The sequence below is a fragment of the Podarcis muralis genome, chromosome 8, assembly GCF_964188315.1.
Source record: "Podarcis muralis chromosome 8, rPodMur119.hap1.1, whole genome shotgun sequence".
Lineage (NCBI taxonomy): Eukaryota > Metazoa > Chordata > Lepidosauria > Squamata > Lacertidae > Podarcis > Podarcis muralis.
The window spans coordinates 22,524,497-22,549,874 of record NC_135662.1 but is presented as its reverse complement, the minus strand read 5'-3'; the positions used below and the strand labels follow the sequence as shown (position 1 = coordinate 22,549,874).

General features: G+C 42.1%; 1 protein-coding gene across 2 annotated transcripts; it reads right to left on the bottom strand.

The window, feature by feature from the left end:
* Positions 1 to 93: 93 nt before the first annotated feature.
* AZIN1 (antizyme inhibitor 1) lies at positions 94 to 24,736 on the bottom strand. Of its 2 annotated transcripts, none has more exons than XM_028736352.2 (12): positions 24,383 to 24,736; positions 16,855 to 16,992; positions 13,896 to 14,093; positions 12,640 to 12,813; positions 10,957 to 11,129; positions 8,431 to 8,565; positions 7,197 to 7,278; positions 6,636 to 6,710; positions 4,998 to 5,163; positions 3,951 to 4,066; positions 3,603 to 3,817; positions 94 to 2,078 (listed from the first exon to the last, which is right to left on the bottom strand). In XM_028736352.2, the coding sequence occupies exons 3-12, from the start codon at positions 13,995 to 13,997 to the stop codon at positions 1,967 to 1,969; spliced, it is 1,350 nt and encodes a 449-aa protein (XP_028592185.2). In that variant the 5' UTR covers positions 13,998 to 14,093; positions 16,855 to 16,992; positions 24,383 to 24,736; the 3' UTR covers positions 94 to 1,966. The 2 variants fall into 2 exon arrangements, with proteins under 2 accessions (XP_028592185.2, XP_028592186.2); XM_028736353.2 differs by lacking the exon at positions 24,383 to 24,736 and adding an exon at positions 20,421 to 20,719.
* Positions 24,737 to 25,378: the final 642 nt, after the last annotated feature.

The window sequence follows — 25,378 nt, the reverse complement described above, 5'->3', positions numbered from 1 at the left end:
CTATTGGGCTTCATATAGGTCTTCATGTGTAATCATTCAAATAACAGTCTCTCAGCAACTAGCTATACTATACACAAGACAAAGTCCCATTAGTTAATTTGCTATATAGAAATCATTCAGTTTTATATTTGAATTATTCAAAAACTGATATTACAATATTGTAAACAGAAGAGATAGGTTTTAGCATATAAATTCAAATACATACCAAGTTCAAACCAGCTTTTATGGCAAACTGTCAAATACAATACAGACATTTCGAAGGTGACTGTACCATTTACAACAGAGTTGGTTAACTCACAACAGTTCTATAAACTCAAGAGCAGAATCCTTGGTATTTTTAGAGAGGCTTGATGATGGATATGACAACTGCCCCTGCTTTTTTTATTTCCTAATAGAACCCTGACAGATACTGGATCAAAACTCTGGAAAGTGATGTTATTTTCTTAATTGGAAAACTGATTTTGCTTTTTTCATTTGTGCTTTAATGTTCACAACCATATTCCACTGTCAGGGTTATTAAGATTTAGCTGCAGGAAGCATTCATGCAGATTAAGAGCATCTCATATGGTTAAAAGCATATAGTACCTGTTATTTTAAAAGGATCAGGCTGAAGGGAATTTTCCCAAACCCCTTCATCTAGCAAGTATGCAGTTTTAGCTCCAGTGAACTGGAAAGGGGGCAGAGAGAATAGAAAGCTTCCTGCCAACTGGCATTAGTATACAATGCATGTGCATCTGGCAGCCCATTTTACATTACCAAGTTATTTAAGTATACTAATCTCCATTTTCAAATTAACTCTGGCTTGGTGCATTTCAAAATTCACATCCAAGGCTACTAGGTTAGCAAAATAAATTAAAGTGAGAAATCAAAGGGAAGGAGGAATCTAAGCAACGATGAGTAAAAGCTTCTATATTTTGCTTGCTAAGTCTAGGTGCTACAGTATATCTAGAACATCAGGGATCTGGTTCCTAGAGATGGATGTAGACATCCTGTCAAAGAGCAAAATGCTAATCAGAACTACTTTGTTGGAATACTGAGACTTTTAAATCCCAATCCTATGTTTGTTTCTGTGGAAAGTAAGCCCCTCCAAGATTAATGGGTCTTACTTTCAACAGTGTGCAAAGTAAGTCTTGCTTTTTAGACAAAAGAGAGCAATAAGTTAGCTTTCTGTTTATTATATGCATTTTACTTCCTGTGAATTGATTTGCAGCACCTGTCTGCTTGCATGTTTTGGAGTTAGCTTAAATTAGATGCTTGAGGAAAACAGCAGACTGCACTTCAGCTTAGTTTTTAATCATGATTTAAAATTTTGTCAATTTAAACAGTCTTTGAATAATAACCTTACACCTTTTTGTACTATCAGTGTTGCTTAGATCTCTTCCCTGTATTAGCAGGGAGGGGGTAGGTGGGGAGAACAGTAAAGTCTACACAAAATTTTATTGCAATCGTACAAGGGTGGGTACTGCAAAGGTGAATACAACAAATACTATGATGCAATTTTACATTTATTAAACTACAGTTCAAAGCACAAATTTACACGTTCTAAATACACTAAACATAGCTAATGAAGTCACACTTGTTTCCCACTGACATTTCAGATATCAGAGGGAAAGACAACTTTACAAGACTAACAGAAATCCTTAGTATAAAAACTGTACTTGTATGTAAACTGTTTAACAGAGAACCCAAGTGATGGGTTTCCATCTCAACTAAGTCATCCATTTTGTTGCATATTTCGTTTAAATGCTGAGGGATTGAGTGATCTGACAAGTTTAAATGATGTTGTTTTTTAACCTTTACTCCCCCAATGAATTGTAGTTGTAGCTGGTTTTGCCTGGTCCCAAATGATTTCAAGTTTCAATAATTCATTCAAGATTGTTCCATTTTAATTCCAAACTGGAATGTTTGTGACCAGACAAGACTACAGACATGCAACTGCAAGGCTAATTGAAGCATTAGTGCCTGTTTAAGCTCCAATAGAAAAGCGGTCTTCAGGACTCAGCTGAATGCAAGAAGGCACAAAGAATAAGTTCTTCATCAGTGTGTCAGAGGTGAACCCAGCATCTTGCATCTCACACCTGGAATGGAAAGCACACACAATATTCAGGCAAAATAGGGGAAGAAAGATTTCATTTGGGGGTTTCTCCAAGCACTGTAGCACCGCCCTTTCCTATTTTGCATACTGTTCTAAACACTGCAAGTTTAGCAAATTAACTTGCCTAATTTTAGCTTTTCCCAGCCGTTATGTTATCAAATATTCAGAAGAAAGTATAGATGGTACTTTTTGTGCACTTTTGATCATTATACTTCATCTTACGAGCATGCAGTTGTACAGATGGTGACCCATTTAGGCACGATCGCCAGTGTGTGGGTCATTTTGGACCTGGAAGAGGGCATAACTGGGTGTGCTTGTGTGTGCTCTGCTGACAACACCCCCCCACACACACGTGAAATGGCCGCTGCCTGCATATATAAAATCCAATCAATCTGCAAGACTGGTAAAAATGAACTTAGATACCCAGTCAAAACAAAAAAAAATCCTTCCAGTAGCACCTTAAAGACCAGCTAAGTTAGTTCTTGGTATGAGCTTTCGTGTGCATGCACACTTCTTCAGTGTATCTGAAGAAGTGTGCATGCACACGAAAGCTCATACCAAGAACTAACTTAGTTGGTCTTTAAGGTGCTACTGGAAGGAATTTTTTTTGTTTTGACTATGGCAGACCAACACAGCTACCTATCTGTAATTAGATACCCAGATCAACCTGTTCCTTCTTCCACAAAGTGACTTTCCATCACTTAATGCCAAATTATGTCCTGGCCAATTAGCAACATGGACAAAACAAGTAGAAAGGGAAACCTGTAGCCCTCCATCATCCTTGACCACTTTATGTTGGAATCTAACAACATCTGCAAGGCCACAGTTTGCCCACACTGGTGTGTTACCTATAGACCAGGATAGCAGTGCATGCAAGTGCAGTACTGTATAGTGATTGGTTAGAGGCAGCCAGGCTTCATGTAGCAAGGCTTGGGGCGGCCCAGCATATACTTTAAGGGTCTACCCCAAGGAGAGAACTGTACCACTGTTGTGGTTGCACTGAAATACTTCTTTTTAGCACCTAAACTACATGTGACCTTAGCATGGGTATGAATGGACATGTAATTTAAAAAAACAAACGGATCTGCAAAGCTAGTTGGACAGCCTATACAAAACAAGAGCTAACACACATGCACTATCTAGATAAAATTATGCTTTATTGCCTTTGTATCTAGTGAGATCAGTTAGATACTTCTCCAAAGTTGAACGCAAACTTTACACTGAATTGGAACATGGGTCTCCCCATGTCCAAATCTAGCACTCTAGCTATTATCCTGACTCTTCAGTTAAAAGTGAGCATGTGTTGCCAGGCGAAAAAGGAAAAGCACCGGGGGGGGGGGGGGGCTGCAACAATTTTCAAAGGAAGTTTGGGTTTCTCAAAAGGTGTACACACATTGCTGAAATGTCTATGCTCTTAGAAATAGCTCACCTTCCTTCATAAAATATTGAGCATAGTGTTTTGTAAAAGTTAGATTGAATCATAAAGTACAACACAATATAAACTTACCAGTTACTGATTGACATTATGTAGTAAACTGGTGGCTTTTGGAAATCATTAAAAGCAGATTGTTCACCCAAAGCACCAGAACCCATATTGTCAAAGAGCAGCCAGTCTCCAATATTCAGCTCAGGGAGAAGACAGTTTTCCACAATTTGATCAAGCTCATCACAGGATGGACCCCAAAGGCTGCTTGCAAATAGAGGCTCATCTTCCTTGTATTTCTGCATGAAAACAGTTCTGACAGTTAGATTTAAATTTATACATGTATGATTCTACACATACAAAAGCAATGATAATTTCATTTGGCAATTCTTGTTGAGGATAGCAGGTTATAGTACATAAAGGTGCTCTTACCTTGTGAACCTCTGGAATAGTAGTCAAATTCTCAGATAATTTGCGTGCAAAAGAACCATAAACACCATCATTCATGTAGTACATGAAGACTGGTTCATCACTCCTTATTTGTTCCACTGTAACGAAAGATGTTACATTTTAATAACAGTTTCACAATAAGTTTCCACTTACAGCCCTTTCTTAAACAGTTGCCTAAATTTTTCAGGAGCATATGGAACATGCACATGAACAAGAAACATGATGAAGGAATATCAGATATAAGATGTATCCTGAGACAAATATGAATCATGACCTGGAACATTCTTAAGATTGCACATTAAATAAGATAGATAGATTCATCACTTAATTCAGTCTGAACACAAACATACTGCAGAGGCATGCCTTCGGTCTGCCATACAATTTAGCAGTACTATGCAAGTCAAACCCTGAAGTCTTAAAGCTTAACAAAAATTGAAATGTATCCCTCCAGGCAAAACTCTCAGCCTGAAACAGTATGTTTCTATGGAAACTGAAAATATGTTCTAGTTTACAAATAGTAAAAGATTTTTTCCTCCTGAGGGCTGAGCCCTTACTGATTCAAAAAAGCCAACTGTCTTTTAAATTGAAACCAGCTCAAATACTGGAAGAGACACGATACCTCAGGAGATGAAAAAGAGAAAACAACAGCCTGGTGAACTCCCAGTGTTCAAGATGAGGTAAACCCCCCATTCTCCCAGCTGCCACCAGGACTGACCAAAGACCATCTTGTTTCAAGGAGAGAAATTTAATTTTTTGGAGTCTCCCTCACCCCAATAGCTTATTTTTACTGCTTTCTTTGATTGTTTTAAAATATTAGAGCAATAAGCATTAACAAACTGCTTTGTGTGGTTTCCCTTAAAGGCCATATATCAATACCACTAACAAATGAAATAAACCAAAGCTTCTCAGCAACCTAAAAGTGAAAATAAGCTATTAGATTAGAGGCTTAATTTTTGGCCAGGATCCAAAGCACTGCTGTTGTTTCTTCAATCTTTATGCTGATGTAAGTGTGGAACAGTTTTTGCCTACCTTTAGAGAGAAGAGGTTTGTCATCTTGAACAGCTTTCTTGGCAATGATGTTAACTGCTAGAGTAAATGCAGAAGAAACATAATAGCATCCAGGCTCCGCAATCACGTTCACACCAGATTCTTCAGGAAAGTAGGTATCAAGTAATGGACTGACAATATGATTAACCTTGAAGATAGAAGGGGAATATCTATTTAAAAGCCTGTATCAATTTATAATTTACAACTTCAGTTCAAATTTTAAGTCTGTTCCTAGATAAATGTTTGTCAAGTTGAAAGCTAAGGGGGGGAAAGGTGCCACTCACTATCACAACTTGGGGAGGGGGGGAAATCTGAACCAATCAAGTTGCTTAGTTCGTCTGAATTTTACCTCAGAATAAAAAGGATACATGATGTATTATTGCTGATCTATTAAAGTCAAGTGAATTGTATAAATTTAGCACATTACCGATAAAGGACTACAACTGCTCCTATCAGGCTGTTTTTCCCAATGTTCAATCCTACGAAATATGATCTTGTTTTCAAATAATCTAGGTCTATTCAAAAGCAGCCATCTAAAATCTTGGGTAATTTGAAAATAATGGTTGATTTTGTTGTGATATTTAGACTCTTGCAGTTTTAAATTAGCACAATTGTGGTGTGTTCCTCCTCTCCTCCCTCTCAGTGTGAACCTGTATCCAAAAAAACATTTTAGGTCAGTCAAGTAACTCCCAGCATGTGGGTTGCACAAACTGGAGAACCAATTCACACACATCGCTTTCTCATTTGTGCAACTAGACCAAAATACATTTGCAGCAGTACTCATATAGCACAATACCTTTTAGAAAGCACTGTAGCAAAAACAGGTCATACAGATGCACATGTTACTATGATAAAATGTGACTGGGACCCAAAGATCTGCTTCCACATATGGAAATCTGCTTTCCAAGTTTAGGTTGTTTTCCTCATTAGGAAAACCAGGCCACCTTCTTAGATGCATAGCACATATGGATACACAAGCACTGAGAAAGTTATGAAGCTATAAGCAGAGTTAGCTAAACTGTGCAAAATATCACTTGAACAAATCAAAGTGCAACTACACAAGTTGCATCTGATCTTTCATCAACAGTTCCTTGGATCCTGGCCTGCATGCTATAACTTCTTATCACTGCACAAGTTCTTCCAAAAAATATTCATTTTAAAAAGCATCAGAAGCTCTATAATATAAAACTTGCAAAGTCCTTTTTGGATGCAACAAGAAAATGTGTTTTATTATTGCGCAAACAAGCCTCAGGTTACTGTGCTCCCATCTCCAATTTTGGTGTAGCAACAAGTTCAGAAACTTTTGTTGTAAAACTAATCAGTGCTCTCTGTTATGTTTGAACTCAGAGGAACGCTGATTATTTTATACTTTGGTTTGGTTAAACAAGCCAGGATCAAACCAGTCTGCCACTCTTATTTTCTAAGTCAGCCTTCCTCAACCTGGTGCTCTCCAAATGTGCTGGCTGTGACTGATGCAACTTGTAGTCCAAAATTATCTGAAGGGCAGCAGGTTAAAGAAGGCTGCTCTGTATCCAAATATCCACTGCAAATGCAAATCTCAACTAACTGAATAACTAAATAAGCCAGTTTTATAGGAAAAAGCTAAATCAAAATTCATACCTCCTCCAGGTCAGCTTCGTAATCTGTGAAACCACCACCAATGTTCAACAGGTTCATGGTAAAGCCAAATTCTTCCTAAAATAAAAATGCAGAAAGTTTACTATCTACAAGGTATTAGGTGCCCTTTTTGTTTTGTAATATAGACTCTTAAAACATTGAGCTCTTTTAAACGATTATATGGTAAATGGCAACTCAACTAATTTTCATATATTATGTCAAAAACAAATGGCAAACTATCTACAATTGTGTGATGGAATTAAGTAAAGTTGTACCTTGGTTCTCGAACGGAATCTGTTCCGGAAGTCGTTTGACTTCCGAAAACGTTAGAAAACCAAGGCTCGGTTTCTGATTGGCAGCAGGAGCTTCCTGCACTCAAGTGGAAGCCGCGTCAGACATTCGGCTTCTGAAAAACGTTCGAAAACCTGAACACTTATTTCCGGGTTTTCGGCGTTCGGGAGTTGATTTGTTTGTCAACTAAGCCGTTTGAGAACCAATGTTTTACTGTACTGAACATATTCAACATGTGAACTTAAGTGTATACAAGTCCAATAATTCACTTACAGCCATATCAAATACACAGCGAGCATCAGAAATAGCATGTTTGTATACTTGAGTTTCCTTGCAAGAGCTTGACACATGAAATCTGAAACAAACAAAAAACAAAGACTAACTTTAGCTTAAAAACCCCCTGCAGATTCTATGTGATTTACTCTGGCTTGACAAACTCACAAAGTTTGCAATAAATTTGCTTCACAATTCTCTCAATGGCTCTCTGCACTTATTGAAGCCTAGACCATAAACATGATGACATTTACCCAGCCAATCAAATCTGTCTGTGTTCCATGCTAAGCATACTTAGAAGCTGCTTCCACTGAAAGCAACAGGATTTCTTGCTAATAAATATGGGACTTATACAAAGGGTAAACAAGAAGATGGAGTACAGTATTGGCAAAAGAGATCTCTCTACATTACTGAAATATCATTCAGCATTGAAGTTCTACTCCCAATCCTCACTATAGTTTTTTGCCCAAAATTATTATTTATTTATTAGTATTTATTGAATTTATATACCACCCTGTACCCGGAGGTATATTGACACTTGAGGCAGGAGACCTCTGTTTTCAGTATAATCATCTTCTTGGAATTAGATGCTATGGGTGTCTAATATTTGCTACTAGGGATGTGGCGTTATATAGTTGAGACTATGGGAAAGCTGTAGAGAATTGCTTTGCTCTGAATATTGCTGTTGCCTTTCATACATGTATTTCTAAACGTTTACCTTTTGTTTGAAATGGGTTTGTCCTATCAAACCTTACATGCTAAATGACTTTCATCTGCCATATGTATTCAAATTAGGTGGCCCCCTTTAGGAACTAATTTACAGCCTTAAACTGAAAAGGTCAATTTTATCACACAGGAAATGTATGTACTGTACACCATATATAGGACAAACTTTTAAAAAATTTCTAGAGGTCTGGGAACTAATATCCCTGAAGAGTTCAGTTTCTTTCTCTCTCTGGTATTAATACTTCCCATATTCTCTTCCAAAATATTTGGGTGCACAGAAACAAGACACTGTATTATATAGCATTTTACTAATATGTATGAGATATAATTGGAAGCATAGTTATGAAACACTGTGGCTACTTTTATAGACATTCAGGATACCTTCCTAACATGAACATTTCAACATTAGTGACCGCATATACCATTTAAGTCCACTGCTTTCCTCTTTCACATTGAAAAGAGCAGCAATGTGAAGGGAAGATGAGGGAGAAAGGACATGATTACTTACTTAACACCAACTATTTGGACATTCAGCTCCTTAGCACATTCCATGAGGTGCCGACAGTTCTTCAGGGTGGTGCCAAACTTCATGTTCATCTCTTCCTCTCCATTAATGTCTTCTGTGGCAATATGAAGCAAGAGCCTAAGAGAAGGGGAAGATGATTGGGGCACAGTTGGTTTACAGCAGCATCAGCACATGTGAAGCCTGAAGACTGTCAGAAGTATGTTGATTATGTTGCCAATACTCCAGTTCCACCGATGGACGAGTCAAGGGAACCTAATAAAAATAATCCTGTACAGAGAGAAAACTAGCAATTAGGGCCTAAATATGGAGTCAAAAAGGATAAGTGGTTTGGAAATGCAGCAGCTAATAAGTGCTGTAGCAGAAAACCTGTTGATTGCTGTAATAAAAATACATTACCTTGGATGTAATCATGGCTGTCATAAAGCTGCTCAGTGACAACTTCTTGCAAAATGTGCTGAATATGGTTCAGTTCACATGTAACACTAAGTCAAACCATAGCCCCTGGAGAGACAGTTACAGCTGCTCCTTCTCCAGTCTTACTGCACTGCTGCAAGCTGAAGTGTGGTTTGGTGCAGCATGCCATCCACACTCAGGCTCATGGTTTGGCTGGAAGAGATGAGCTGTAAACCAAGAACAATCCTTGGTTACAGCTTGTGGTTTGTCTGGGACGAGACAAATCATGAACCACTATTCAGACAACATACTAAGACAAACCACAGCTTAGCTTCATAGCAGTAGCAAAGCAGCTGCAACTGTCTCTACAGGGGCCCATGCAGTCACAGCAAGCTATGGTTCAGCTTACCTTTACATGCAAGCCACGTCAATGACTGGGTTTTGAATACTGTTTGCTTGATAAAATATGGCTGATTTGAAATAGAAGGCATCCCAGATTTCCCCTCCCACTGGGTACTTTTTTGAAGTATTAATTCCAGTTTTATTAGCTTCACTGCTTGCTTCTTCCTGTAGTAGTAGCCAGAACAGGCTAGTAGGCAGCATTTCATTTGAAGGTAACAGGGCTTACACCCTTACAAGAAACTGGAACTTGATGACTGAGAGCATAATGAGTCCTTGGTTTCTAGAAAGATGGGTCATTTCTTGCAAACCTGAGCATCCATTAGCTGCTAATATTAATCAAAAGAGATACAGCCATTAATTTCACTCTAAATGTCTGTGTAACATCCTTAGGGCCAAGTCTACCAAACCTTACTTTGGGAGCTGGATGCATTAATAGCCTTGCAAACGTCATACTCCACAAATGACTGTGTTAGTCATCTGCTGATTCAGTTAACAGAAGTGACTGCATGGTCAATGCTGGATATCGGAACGAGTGGGAAGCTAACATCTTTATATTTTCCAAGTGTGTATTATATTGCCCCAAAATAAGGTCCACAGCACTCATGCAGATCTGCCCTTAAAAACATGCAACTGAAGCACTATATATTATCCTTTTTCTTAAGGATCAATATACCTGATGATAAAAGTTTGGATCATAATATGCATTAGTAGTGTAGGAGCATATAACATCTATATGACATTTCTTGAACGCATGGCAATCACTGCCCTATTACAAGAATACAAGAACTTTTTTACACAAAGATTGACAATGAGGAAGGAGGTGCCGAATTGCATGACACATTTACTGGATGAACTCTTCTCTCAAGGCCCAGGAAGTCTGCCAGAATATTAAATTACTGAATCAATCTAGAGATTGACATGCAGCCTTCATATTCTATTATTTCAAAGGGGCATGTACTTACCCACTAACTGCCTTATCTGTTTTAGATAATCCACCGCCATACATTTGTTCCTCCTTCATGCTGATGCTACCCCAAGTAAACTAGAAGAAAACTTGATGTGCACTTCTGGTGCAGCACCACAGTTCTGGCACGCAGCATATAGCAGCCTGTTCCAGATTTGTACTTCATTCCCCCCCCTGAAACATTCTGGACCAGCTCAAGGGATCTTGAGACAATTCTCACAGATGGTGATCTGAACAAACATGTGATACATTTCATCATGATGCCAGAGTCCCAAGCAGAGAATGGTGTGTGTAAATACATAGATATATTCATGTTTTAATATCGCCAGCCCACATAACCCTGGCAGGAGGTGCTTCCGAGTCAAAAGAAGTTTTAAGGTATCTTGATAAAGCAATTTCAGGGTAAGTTAGTAAAATCTTCAAAAGCAACAGCTTAAAACTATGTTGTCAAACACACCTAACTAGTATTTGGGTCATCAAGGTATACACTCTCAAGTTTTTAAGAGTTGCATGTTAGAACAGCCAAAGGAGACTTCTCTGCAAAAAGTATTTCAGAAGGTTATCCCTTTAGAGATAATTCATTATAAGCATATATTAAATTTAATTCAGTGGGCTCTAGTTCATGAAAGCTTATGCCATAGTACAATTTGTTCGTCTTCTAAGATGCCACAATAATGTTTTAAAATTGTATACTGTAATCCCAACTTCCCACAATGGTAAGTAAAATGAAAACATTTCTGTATACTTACTTTGCATTCGGATGGTTCCTAGCAATTTTCTTTAATTCAAGTTCACTGTCACATGTCAAAATGTTTACTCCAATTTTCGCTGCATATTTTATCTGAGAAGCTTGCTTGCAAGGATTTGTGAATATAATGTTTTCAGGAGAAATGCCCAGGTCTTGAACCAATGCCATTTCAGTCTGGGGAAAAAACAAACATTTGAACAAGGTTAGAGGCAAATAAAGGTTGTGAAGAAGATTTAGAGTATATAAAGTTGGAATTTTTAAAAATCACAATAGTGGTATTAAAAGGGGAGGAAAGAAAGTAATACCTAATGCAAGACTTGTTATCCAAAGTTACTTAGTTTAAGTTTGCAAGCTGCCCTATCCCAAAGGCTAAGAAAATTCTACCTTAAGTTGTTTATCTCTAGAAACTCAAAGCCAGCTCTCTGTGTGTGGTTGTGTGTGGTTGTGTGTGTGTGGGGGGGCTTACAAAGTTTTGAAAGTTTCTAGTGCTTGGAGCTCTGGAGCTGTCCTACATGTACATAATGTCCAAACAAGCTATGCAAGTTACGCTAATAAAACACGTCATTCTTAGTTGTTCTTAAGACATCACAATGGTATTTTGGATTCTTTTTATTTACTCCAGTTATGAGAGCATCGAGGTTGGGTACAAAAATCTCAATATGTGGAAGGCTCATAGGCTGGAGAGGAACCACAGTTCAGTGGTGGAGCCCATGCTTTCCACAAAGGTCCCAAGTTTAATCCCTGGCATCTCAAGTTACAAAGAGACCATGGAGAGCTACTGTCAGTCAAAGCAGACAATGGGCTAACTGGAAAAAGTCTGGCATAGTATATGGTAGCTTTCTATGGTCCTAAATAATATGTTTGCGATATCACACACCTCTGCATAGCAATGATACGGTCAAGAATGCATTCCATACCACCCCCCAATATTAAGATGTTTAAATTCCAACTTAAACACATCCAGGGCGGTTTACAGAAGCTTTAGAATATTGAACCCAATACAGCACTAGAATAAAATAAGACACCAAATGAAACAGACAACAGCACAAGCATTAAGAATAAAAAGGCCAGGCCCAGCCACTGAATGTACCAGAGAATACAATTGTCTTCATAAAACTGGGAAGATGAGCTGGCTCCAGCCACCGGCCTGAGAATGAACTGCAGGGAGTTTGCTCACCCCTTATCTTCTGTAATGAACACTCTGCTCCAAATGCTAGTTGGCCTACAATCACAGCAGTGAGGGGAAGGTCATTCTAACCTTTGAAACCAGCCAGCGGAATGTTCCTGGATTGTTTGTTTTATTGCTCTAATCTGTTGTAAGCCACTTTAAGAATATAAACACACACAGACATAGGAACTAGCTTCCATCATGCCTAGGAGGTGGGTACTCCATAAACAGGATCACCACCAGGACTATTTCTAGTCACCAACCTCCAAAGCTCTGGCGGCAGAGGCACATGAAGCGGAACCTCCAAAACTGTTCTTAAGGAGTGAACAAGCTCTTATAGACATCCTCTACTAGAGGTTTAGGGTTCAGAGCACCCTACCCTAATGTGGTCGCCTCCATGTTTTGGACTACAGCTTCTACCAGCATGGCTGTACTGGCTGAGGGGAGCTGTAGTCTAAAACCTATGAAGGCACCAGGTTGGAGAAGAGTTGTTTACGTAAGATGTCAAATACTTACTTTGCTTGAACATGCAAACCCAGTTCCAAGAGCTGCCATTATCTCAAGTACACCTACAGTGGAGTTACATTTTACATTGTAAAATGGCTTTACTGGTGCCATCACATTCTGCCAGTGGATGTGCTGCTTAATCAACTTTCCCAGATCACCAACAAAAAAAGTATTGTTTCCAGTCTAGGAAGAAAAAGAAAAACAGTGAAACTACAGTTAAAGACTACAGTAGCTATAAAGATATACAGTAAGTAGCTGGCAATCATAGGGGGCATTTTCCATTTTGTTAATTACTGTCCCAGACATTTTGCCTCCACTTTCCCTGGGCATACTATGAAAATGTAACCTTGTTTTTGAACTTTATTTGTGGTTGAAATGCCTCTAAATCTGAAAATCGGCAGTACACTGTCTAAGCCAGGTAAGGCTGTGCAAGTTCTGAACCAGTGTCTAGAGATGCAGCAGTGGCCTGGATAAGGGCCTAGAATCCTGGCAGGACTGAAGCTCTATGGCTGTGCCATTTCAATGTCTAGGAGAAAGGCCAGTTTCCTGCTTTGGATGGAGCTGCACTCACCCTAAAGGAGCAGCTATGCAGAGTGGAGGTACTCCTAAGTCCAACTTTGTCATCTGAGGCACAGATAAACCTCAGTGGCTAGGAGTGCATTTACCAGCTGCAACGGTTCCTGCATAAATTAACTGTGATGGTTCAAGCAATGGTAACGTCAAGGATAGACTACTGTAATGCACTCTATGTTGAGCTACCCTTGAAGGTGGTGCAAAATTCTAAATGTAATACCTGTGTTAAGGGAGCCTCTTGGGCTGCCAGTATGTTACCAAGCTACAAATTCTTGCTATTAATCTATAAAGACAGACATAACCTGGTGTCCTTAAAAGGCTGCTTTATTCCCTACACCCCTGCCTGATCTTTGTGATCTGTCACTCAGACAAGTCTGACAATTGTGCATTTCATATGGTGGTAATGGGGCTAAGGAACTCATCTAATGAAATCAAGCTAGTATATGTCATAGGTTTTAGGCACCATCTTAACACCACTATTTTAACCTAGCCTTCTCATCGAAATGATTGTTTTTTTTGTGATTTTTTTTCTAGATGACCCATTCTTTACTTCTGTTTCTTTAATTTATTTTACTTCAATGTTACTCTTGTGTTTTTTGCTTTTAACTGAAGTCCTGTATAACTGCATGGATTTATTTTTCGAGTTTGCAATATAAAAAATAAAATAAAAATACTGAAAATGGAACACTTACAACAGTATGTTCATAAATGCAGTTGTCAATGACATCTCCAACATTTACTCCTTCATCCAGTAAGCCAATGGAGTAGTTTGCATCCTCAAGAAATCCTTTCATCTCAGCCGTATTCCGCAAAGCCGACAGTCATAAACCAAGAAACACAAGGGATGGGCCACAAAGCCTTAGTTCCGGGTCCTTAAGCTATGCAACAAACTGTTTGACAGAGAAGACAATGGAAAAAATTACAATCGCAGCATAGCCTTTTAGAAAGCTTTCATTTCTCCTTCCCCAACCATGCTCTCTCACACAGAGATCAGGGGGCTATCAATAGTGTAAATATGCTGCTTATTTAAATTTGAAAGCAAAACAACAAAGCTAGGTATTCAGCAAAATTGGATTATAAATTGGGTGGGCAGCCTGCAGCCCTTCGACTATTTTCATGCAAGGAGCCCAGAGGGAAAGGGGGGGGGGGGAAAACACTGAGGGGGCAGGGAGAGGGCAACAAACAGGAGAAACAGAGAGGTAGGGACAGAAAAGGGATGAACCCCCGCCACCCACTTTTGGCTCTATCCCCACCCATTGCTGTCAACAGATTACCACTGAGGGAATGCTGCCTTCTACAGAAAAGAAGTTCCCTGCCCCTAGCAAATTAGCACCCCATGTGCTAGTTTTCCACTGCAAAAAGCCTTTTGTGATTTAAAAAAATGTATTCATTATCTGTGGGAAGCAGTAGGCATACAGAAAGACATTTTGCCAAACCTTTACTTTTACATTAACTTTTCTCCTTAATAATCTCAAACATTAAGAGGTCAGAGCCACTTTTAAAATACTAAAGCCATTTAGTGGGGAGGGGGGATCATTTAATTACGGAGTAGGCTAGCATGCAAAATACCAATGTAATATTGACATGTTATCCAATAATAATTCAATTAAACAATGAACGCATGTTTACTTAGCATGCAAAATAGTTATTTGAAGTTCTTAAAGTGTTTGATGCGCACACGCACACAAACCCCTTAAAGCTCCAAAGTTGAAGGAATGGGAAGTAAGAGAAACATTTCTCCAGACTTTTCTGGTCTGCTGGCTAAAGAACAAACCTCCAATTAGTCTACTCCAGTTCTCTCATTTGGTTACACCTATGTGTCACTTGTCTTCCAAAAGGGTGTTGGGGAAACGTGCACGCCAGGCAGGTTCTGTGAAGAACTGCCTGTCCCAGAGAGCTATGCTGACAAGAGTAAGGTAGGTTTTAGTCCCAGAGGCAAGAGCTCAAGCAGGTTTTTTCCTACAGCTGTCAGCTGAAGACCACTTTTAATAAGAATTTAAAATTATACCCAGACAAACCAATTTTAATTAATACCCTGTTCCTAGTAGGGTCCATTATATTTAATGTCTAATTGACTTTTTCCTCAATAAAACATTTTATAGCACAACTTCAAGGTGCCTATTAGTCAGCTCTCTCACACACGAACAATCTGGGTGTGTCAAGGCACTTCCAAGTTTAGGCACACCCCAAATGTAAGTATATTTGTGGTAAGCATTTCTATGAAGTTCACTAGTTATGATTAATCTAAAATATTTGTACACAGCAGAACAAGTCTTATTGCAAAATAAAAGCTTAGAGTGCCTAGGCACTACACACAATCATTAAGTAATTAATATAGATCTTCAAATGTAACAGGCAAGTCATAGTTTGGCTACTGAGAATAGCTTTCAGACTCAGTTCTTCCTTCCAGGTCTCAGCAAAGCATAATATGCTGTAATGTCCAAATCAGGTACACTATGTTTGTACAACCCATAGTTGGTCTCTCAAAGTTCAAACAGAAATTTCTCATTCTGATTTGGAAGCCAAACTACAGCTTGCGTAAACCACATTTTGCCTGATTTAAACATCATAGCAAATTACATTTGCTTCAACTAGGAAAAAAAATGGAAATATGAACATGCAAGGAAGAGGATGATGATGCAAGAAGTAGTATACAAGTTTGAAACCTACAATCTCAATATATCTAAGTCAGGTCAGAGCTAGGCGTCCAGCCAGGCTAGTCAAATAGGCTGATTCAAAACACCAACAATTTAGCTAAACGAAACAAAACCTGCAAGCATAACTTTTGTTTCAAGTCTATTTGACAGATTAGTCTTTTTAAAATTAAGGTGACATCCTCCAAGTTTTGCTTGAGTTCTGTCTTTTTCCATAATAAAATAGAATTACTGCTTGAAGCAGCTTCTCATATATTAGCACACAAATGCAGCAGCAGGTTGGTATGTGGTACATTCATTTGCAAGAATGCTGTCTATTATGTAATGGGACATGCTTCAACTAGTCATGTTTTTTTATTTCAGTAGTGTTTAATCTAAATTATTTTTACTTCCAACAAAAATGATAACCAGAATATATTATTAGAAGATGTCTGATAAGGCACCAAGTTTGCAAAACCAGATTTCCTGCTGTGGTGATACAGAACTATAGTAGGGTGCTTCATCCATTTCTCTCCTCTATAATTTTAACTGTAACTAGTACAAATCTTTTGTCCAAGACAGAATCCACCAATCTCCTGTAGTTGAAAAACTAACTTATGGAAAGCAAAAGGCACTTAACGAGACATGCCTTGGAGGCTGTGCTCTACAAGTGAAGTGCTGAAGTGATTTAGCAATGGGTATTTACATGTAACACATCAATAAGACAATTAAAGTTTATTCTAAACAGCCATTATCTCCCAATTAGCATACTGAGGTAGGTTACAAATGAACACAGAGGATTTATAAAAAGTATGCCTTTAATTTAAGGGAAGGCATCTTAAGGTCTTGATATGTAAACTCATACAAATACAGATTAAGGCCAACAGCTTTTCTTGAATTAAGATCAGGCTTTCACACATTTCCCTATCATTTGGAACAATTCATAAAACAATTTCCAGAAGGGAAAACTTAGTGAATTTACAAGTGCACAGCTGTAAAAATAAAGGAAAAGACTCACATGGACAAGTTAGGAGATGGAACCCTACTATCATCAGCTAGGTTCCCAAGGTGGCTCAGCGTTGAAGTCGAACTGTTCCCGATAAAGCACTTCTCCTAATCCCTCTGGATAGTTGTACACCTGGTCAGAGAGCTTGCCCTGTGCGGGGAGAGGAGAATATCCATTATATATTCAACAGTAATGTTGCAAGTCCAGCTTTACAAAACCAGTCTTCACATACACCCATCTCAATACAGCAATTGTGCTTAAGAAAAAACAGGAAGTTTAGCATACAGTACAGGATTTGTGCAGAGGTTACACTTTGGACCCCCCCCACACACACACGTTGGTGGGGCCCACGTAAGCCCACCCTGCCCTGTCCCGTCCCGTGATGTTTTTGAGTCACTTCTAGGTTTGGTACAGTCATGCACATATGGGACGTGCCTAAAATGGTTGCTGCCTGTATGTTTAGATCATTGATAAACATACATTCAGGTTAGAACACAGACTGAGAAGGCCAATTCAAATTTCACCAGAATTGTACAACATTCAACTTGCAGTATGAAGGCTCCCAGGCAGTAGCAGTTTCATAGCAACTACAAGCCAGAAGCATAAATGAACATGCTGACTAAGTACTAAAATATTTAGCTTATCAACCATTTGTTGTCAAACCGAGTTCAGGGAGCCTTGGGGATCAGCAGAAGAGCTGTCCTGACCAACTCTGTTGCCACTATCAAACTTCCCTTACAGTATGTAAGCATAAGGAAAGTTTTGTGTGTTCTGCTCACGTAGCACAATAGATCTGGCCAGCACTTTGTGTAAACAAGGTAATAAAAAAAAAAGGAAACCAGAGTTCTATACTGTGGAAACTACTTAAGCTCTGAGAAAAAGGGAAGAATGAAAACAAAGAATTAAGATAAGTGATGAACACACTTGCACATCATCCAAGTTCAACAAGAAGGAACAAGTTTAGATTAAAAATGGAGACTGAATGATTAAAAATGGAGAACTGCTACTGAGTGTAACATTCTCCAAGGGAAATGATGTGACAGAAAGGTAAATACTGTACATCCTATAGAAAACATATAGAATGTAGATTAAATTAGCAGAACCTCTATTTTTGTAACTTCTGGTTGATGGAAACATTTTTCAAGGAAGCAAGTTACAAATAACAGCTCACCTTTCTTGAGACATAAGTTGGACATTAGATGCTACATTAGATGGCTTTTTGTGTACACATGTTTTATGAACACTTGCTGAGAGAAAAACTACGCCTTAGCAATTAAATTACTTGGTGTAAACAGATCACTTTCATCAGCAGACCGTATTCTATGGTGACAACTGCATCTAGACTACATTTTAGAGGAACAGTGACATTGGTACAAAGTCTATAAAGTGGTACCTCGGGTTACAACTTTGCCCCAGGATGAGATCGTGTGCCGGTCCTATTAGCGAAAGCACGCCTCAGATTAAGAATGGTTTCGGGTTAAGAGCAGACCTCCAGAACTAATTAAGTTCATAACCCAAGGTACCCCTGTATCAAGGGAAGGCACCCTGAGGATCATCTAGTCCAACCTCCTGCAATGCAGGAATACGCAGCTGACCCATACAGGGATCAAACCCACAACCTTGGCATTATCACCACACTCTAATTCACGCCTTGATCAAACAAATATTAAAATCTTACAAATGTAAAGTCTGACAAGAATCACAATCACCTAGGCTATAGGCACAACTTCAGGTCCAAAAGAGAGAATCTTCTGGCAAGAGCCGGGGGGGGGGGGTGGCAGACTGAAAGATCAACAGCAGCAAACTCCTGCCCACAATGGCTCGGAATAGGAATCCCTCAAGGGCAAGATTATAGAGCAGGGACATAATGGGCTACCATACTCTGTCAACACCCAAAACCTACATGAAAGTTTGAACAGAGGCAGTAAGGAAGCCTAAAATGAGTACTTGAAGGAAACCCTCACACTACACATTAAATCCACCAACAGGCTAACGTGGGCACATCTTGTTCTAGTTAATCAGGGACGAGGTCCAGAGACAAGCACAAAATTGGCGCAAGTAGCCAGCTGTGGGGAAAATAAAGAACCCAGTCCCTGTACCAACAGCTGTATAGCCCACTAAAAACCACAATTCAAGTCTTTCAGGTCCCCAGATAGATGTCCTAGTGGTAGTCCTTTACTTAACAACAATATTGTCCAAGGATGGCAATAGCCTTCTGAGGCAATCAGCAGACAAGTGAAACAATTCTACTTCTCTTCTGTTCTCCAGAACAGCTGTGCTGCAGGACAATGAGTAGGCACAGGAAAAAAATGTATCTGCTTTGAATGTGCATCTGGTGGAGGGGCAGTCTGGTGCATCTGTTCAGTCTGAATCCTTGCAGTCATCTTTCTATTCCTATCCTTTCTTCACAGTTATTCTTCATGTTTTATCCAAAAGGACTACACTGTGCCCCAGTTAATCCAGACCTCAAAAGGCATAAGTACCCTCACCATTCTTGATACAACATTTGCAGGACTCATCTATTAGAAAATGAGTAATCCAGCAGGCTACCCTAGCTCCACAGAGCAGAAAAAAATTATTCTGTGTTGGTCCAATTTTTTATTTCCCCAGCACTCCTAAGAAGCAGGCATTTATGAGAACAGGACTATATTAGTTGTGCTTGGCATTCAGACATGAAAGCAAGTACTTCACAAAACTATGCAGAAATTCTATGTATTCATCCTGTAAACCTCTTTTAAAAAGGTTTCACCCTAATGTCTCCAAGAAGCCCAACAAGGATCAAAATGGTCCAAGTTGGAACAGCTGATTGTTTAGTGCACTCCATACCCTCTGGCAGAGGTGGAAGTGGAATACACCTATTCTAATTGAATCAGATTTGGTGTGTATACTTTATCAGATTGGAACACACCTTATGTTCCCTTGCATTCTTTACACCTTTTAAACATACTGTGAAACTCACTCACCTCCATTTCTACCATTTTAACTGCTTCAGGTGAGTAACCATGTTAGTATTTAAGATTCTACAGAACAACAACAGACTAACAACCTATGCATCTGATGAGGTGGTTCAACAATTTCTTATCCCATAATACATTTATTAATTCTTTAAAGTGCTACAAAACTTTGTTTCACTTGTACCACATATACCTAAAAAAATCTTTCTACATTACGTTTGGAAATAGGAGACTGATTGAATATTTATGTCACAATATATCTATTTCTCACATTTGTGCCCTGTTCTCTCTGCAAAGAGATTTATTAGATAACCACCAAGAAGCAAGTTAACCAGAATGAAGAGACTAGCACAAGTTCATGTGGTGATGAAGTTCCTTACTACGTGGGTGTGTCCACAGGACTTCTCAAAAGTTCAGTGCTATCATGGCTGTGAATTAGTCCTTTACCTCCTAAAGGATATTCTTTCCTGAAACTCTAAAATCTATTGTTGCCAACACCAGTTATTTTATTCTCCATGCTTATGCACATAACTACCCATTTAACAAAATTTACAGACAACTTAATCAAAACAACACACCTGTAAGCAGTTTACATAAAACAGCATAACATTTATAATGACGTACCAATAAAATCAACAAGCTTCAAAAACAAGTTCACACAATAAAGGCACGTGTCTGGGAGCCGCTTTCTCAAGTACAGTTGTGTTGCCTTTTTCATTTTAAGGCGTGTGCAAAGCAGCAGTTCCTTCGCCACAGATGAGCTCTTCGCGTTTTCAAGCCATAAAGCAGAACATCCCCCACTTGGAGCGGGGGCGACCAAAAAAGGAGGCCGAGTAGCCGATCACCCGCATGGCTGAACTGCCTTGGTAGTATCAGCAACCCAAAGCAAGCTCCCATTGTGCGCCACCAAGAAGCCCTACAGCTTATTCCAGCCGCCGCCGTAGCTCCCGCCCGCCTTCCCTCCCACGTCTGCCGGAGGCTGCTAGGGAAAGCTCAGAGGCTACGGGCTTCCCCGCGGGCGGGCGGGATACACCAATGCGCCTGATGTGGGCGACAGCAGCGGCAGCGCTCTGGCGAGGCTGTAGCTGGGCAGACAAGGGAGGGGAGGGGCTCGCACTCTGAAGAAGCGCATGGGGCGGGGGATGCCGTGTCGCAAACCGCAGCGGCGGCGGCGGCGGCAGCAACAGCATTGTTCACACCATGGCAGGCAGGCAGGCAGGAAGCGAAGAACTAGACAGGACCAGTCCAGACTGGAACAGACCCTCCTCCCCCTGCCAGCACGCCATGCTTCGCGGCGCAACTCCGCGAAGACGCCGTCGCCGCAGGGCTGCAGGAGGGCGCTCGCAGCTGGTCGCCCGCGCACATGCAGGGAAGGAGGAAGGGGCCCCGAGGACGATCGCGTCAGCTTGGTCACAGCGGACGGTGACGCTGAAGCAGCAGCGGCTGCTCCAGCTAGCCCGAGCCTCCAATGACAGCGCTGCCTCCGAAAGGGGGCTGCAGGCTGGTCTGGCGAGACCTGCGCTCTTTTGAAGTGTCCCTTATACTGGCGCCAAATATGTGCAGGATCCTCTGCATTTCAAAAGGCTTGCTTTCCTGCCCCGCGTGCAAAGCCCGACTCCACGCCTTTCCCTGTACTTCTGCCGCATCCCAAACTACGCAGTTGAGATATAATGCGAACACACTGGACCTGTACCATGCGTGTTGGGAAAACACACTGCTATAAAAGTATATGTTCCCATAACACCTAAAACTTGGTTCTAATGCCCAAATAGGTGCATTCATTGTGTTAACCAGTAATTGTGCTGTTGTGGTCAGAAAGAAGCAGGGAGATCAGGTATGACAAAAGGTACTTTTCCACTACCAGTTCAAAGAACGTTAGAGGAACTCTGGAGACCAGGGTTCAAATCTTCACTCAGTCATTAAGCTTACTGGGTGACCTCCGACAGTCTTTCATTCTAACCATACTCAAAGGGTTCCTGATGAGGATGAAATGGGGAGGAGGGAGAAACATGTATGCCACCTTGAGCTCCTTAGAAGAAAGATGGGGCATTGTAGGACAAGTAAGAGGTAGCAGTTATTCCATATTAACAGATGGCCAAAGTTATGATCCTGTACCATTCAACAGCTAAGCGCTTTTCCCACTGTCTTCCCCACAAAGAAAAAGGAGATGTTTTGTCACATTTGTATCCTCTTCAAAGAACTCACAGCAGCATTCATAGGATACTCATTCCCCCCCTAAAGTAGGTTGAGCTAGAAAAACAGCAACTTTCCCAACAGATGATCAAGAATGTGGTCTTTCCTAAATTCAAATAACCATTCCAGCCTCTGCTGGAGGCATGGGTGTCAGATATCCAAACAGTTCCACCTGTGTCACTTCTCCGACATACGAAAAAATATGTACAACTCTTTACAAACTTTCTAAAAGCCAAGGCGTGCCAGAGACAAACCATATCCCCCTCAATAATGTCAAGTAGAGTGGTTTGAACCAAGAAGCTGCAACCCTGCCACCTTCAAATCAGGACAGATTTTCTCAAATCCTTCCACACATGCTTAGGGACAAACTTGCAGTGCTGATTGCCGCTACAGACCATGGGGTTTGTGTTTATTCCTGAGTATTTAAAAACAAAAATGTGTGTTCTTGTGCATATTGTGCAAGCGTCTGTCGGACCAGTAGGAATATTTAAGAGACATGTGCCCCAGGAGAATTGCAACAATTGAACAGGACAGGAGGTCTTGCTTCATCCCATTCCTTGGTATACCAGCATTAAGACATGTCTTAGCACCAAGAAAAAGGGCAGCTCCAATAATTCTCTTCCAGCCATGATGGAGATAAATTATTTGATCTTTGAAGAAAGCAGCAGTAATATTAGTGTCAAATTATGTTACCAACAATAAACATGGTATAGCCACAATGGATGCAAAATCATTTTGAGGCAAACCATGGCAGATGTTCTACATCCTAGGTAAGTGACACCTGTCATGTTCCTCCATTCCTGTGGCCTGCACCACTTCATACACCTTGGCAACTGCTTACAGGCTTTGACAAAAGCAGCTGGTTCCCATTCAGAGACACGGTAAAATCATCAGCCACTCCTTGCTGACACCATCCACCCAGGCAGAGAGAGGGCATTAAGGGTGGCCTTCCTTGCTCACCAGGCGCACGAGGAGGAAAAGCCCTTAGGTTAGGGCCAGACAACAACACAACCCGGAAAGCTGGTCACAATTCTATACACACACAGAGCACACCTACAAATGAAAAAGGGGGAAGGGAGAGGACGACCTCTGCCATGTCACCAGCTTCCAATGACTCCCTTCATGGTCGCGAGGCCTAAATGCCCCCAGTCAGATCTCCCAGAGCCACACGAAGACTTCACTTTTAGGGACTGAGGCAACTCACCATTGCCCACCCCCCAGAGGGCGGCAGGTGACAAGTGACCAGCCGGCGACAATGGCCACTCCGAAGGGATAAGGAGTCCTCCTCCTCTCGCACACGTCAAGCGCTGCTTCTCGCCTTCGGCCTCCTGAGCAGCCGCCCACCCCTACCTCCACCCCCCCCCCCAATCTCCAACGGCAGGGCGTCAAACGGCTGCTGCTGCTTCCCGCAGCTTATCACCATGAACTGACCCAGTTCTGAGGCAGCCATACACTCACTCACTCACACAGGCGGTGGCAGCCTCCCACTCCCCTCCACAGGAATCCGCCATGTTAGAACAGCCGCCGAGGAGCCCCTCTGCCATGTTGTCCTCTGGGCTCCCCGCGCCTCGGTTCCCGGCCCCGTCCGCCGCCGCCACAAATGCTCGACTCGCGGGGGAACGGAGCCGCCGAGGCCCGTCGGGCGGCAGCCCCCTCCCTGCCTCCCTCCCTCACACGCGAGCGTCCGCCATGTTAGGAGCTCCTCAGCCCCGCGTCTCCTCTCTCTCTCGCACACCGCTGACCTGCTCGGGTCGGGGCTCCTTGGCCGCCCTGAGCGCTGAGGGAAGAAGCGGGGAAGAGCGCACACTCGCCATCCTGAGCGAGCCGCCGGCGTGAGAGGGGTGTCCGCTCGGGGGAGCTCCCTTCTGGCTCTTCCCCGGCCCGCCCAGGAGCTCGGCTCTCTCCCTCCTCTTCTCCCCGCCTCGAGGGGGAAGAAGTGTCGCCTCGGGGCTTGGTGTAATGGGAACCCCCCAGAGCCCCGAAGCGCGCTATAATGGGGGTGGGGAGGCATCTCCTTTACTGGGCTCCCAACGGATCCAGACCTACTGACAGCGCGCGCGCGCGCGCAGAGCGCGACGGACATCGCTCTTTCCTCGCGCCTCCTTTCGGAGCAGCATTGTGCCGAGGAGTCACCATCTATGGCGCTCGCCGCCTAGCCAGGACCGAGGAGGAAGGAGACTGCCCCCGCCCGCCTCTCTGGATCTGGCCGAGGCCGAGGCACCTGCGCCCGGTTCCGCCATCACCCGCCTCCGCTGGGGCTGAAGGTGCATCTGGAAAGGCCCCCCGCGCAAGGCAAGGCAGGGAAGGAGAGCGCTGCATGGGGTGGGGTGGCGTCCCCTTTCAATACACGTATTCCCCCAATAAATAATCATATATAATAAGTAAGTACTCACGTGGGACAACGGCCCGAAAGATTTGGTAAATCGTCTTCTCTTTTTAGGCGGAATTTTTAAAGAGGGATGTGGGAACCTACAGCAGAAATACGAGAGGCGGCAGCGGCGCCTTCCAGGGCCATAGGCTGCCGGCGCGACCAGAGGAAAGAGCGCAAAGTTGCGCCGAGGCTTAAGAAAAAATAAGAGAGAGCGCACACAAAAATGCGAGGAGGCGCGAGGGAGGCGCGGGGCAGAAGCCCGGGAGGAGAGGAGGAAGGCAGGCGGGCGGGCAAAGAAAAAACACACGCAAGACGGGAGACGGCGCGGCAAGCAAGATCGCCGAAGAGGCAGGCAGGAGGAAATGGCAAAAGAAGAGGAAGAAGGGGCGCCGGCGGAGCTTTTATAGGAGGAGCCGGGCTATAGGCGGGGCTCGGAGCCACGCGTCACAAGCGTGCGAGGAAGGAGGCGCCTGCTCGCCGCCCTCCTCGCCGGGGGAGCGAAGGCGCGCGCGCGCTCTCTCTCTCCTTGCGACTCGTTTCCTTCCTTCCCAACGTGAGTGACAGTTCCTCGGGGCTAGGAGGGCATTGCGCATGAGCGCAGCAGGCCACATACGCAGGGCGCAGAGGGAAGGCGAGGTGACGGTGGTTCTTCCCGGGGAGGCCGGAGTTCGCCCTTTACTAAAGGCAGTCGCCTCGGAGCCCGCATTAAAAGCGCACACAGACACATAAAGGCGTGCTGTATTTGGTTGGGGGTCTGGCCTACTGTATGAAGTAATACACAACGGAAAGGCGCTGAGAGCGTGTCCAGAATGTGCTTCTTATTTATTTTACAAAATTTACACACCGCTCGATTGTAAACAAAAAACCCTCAAAGCGGTTTGCAAACAGTAAAATCGGGGGAAATGTACAATCCTACTCCAAAACTTACAAAAGTTAAAAGACTAAAACGGATTTCAATTGTCTCTTGTCCTTCCTAATTAGTATACTTTGCTGGTTTTTTTGAGCCCATAATAATTAG

Coding starts and splice junctions, on each gene's coding strand:
- AZIN1 (XM_028736352.2), bottom strand. CDS start 13,997: ATGAAAGGATTTCTTGAGGATGCAAACTACTCCATTGGCTTACTGGAT. Junction 11,130..12,639: donor GGTTTGCATGTTCAAGCAAA/GTAAGTATTTGA, acceptor TTTTTTCCCCAG/ACTGAAATGGCATTGGTTCA. Junction 6,711..7,196: donor GCTGTGTATTTGATATGGCT/GTAAGTGAATTA, acceptor TTTTTATTTTAG/GAAGAATTTGGCTTTACCAT.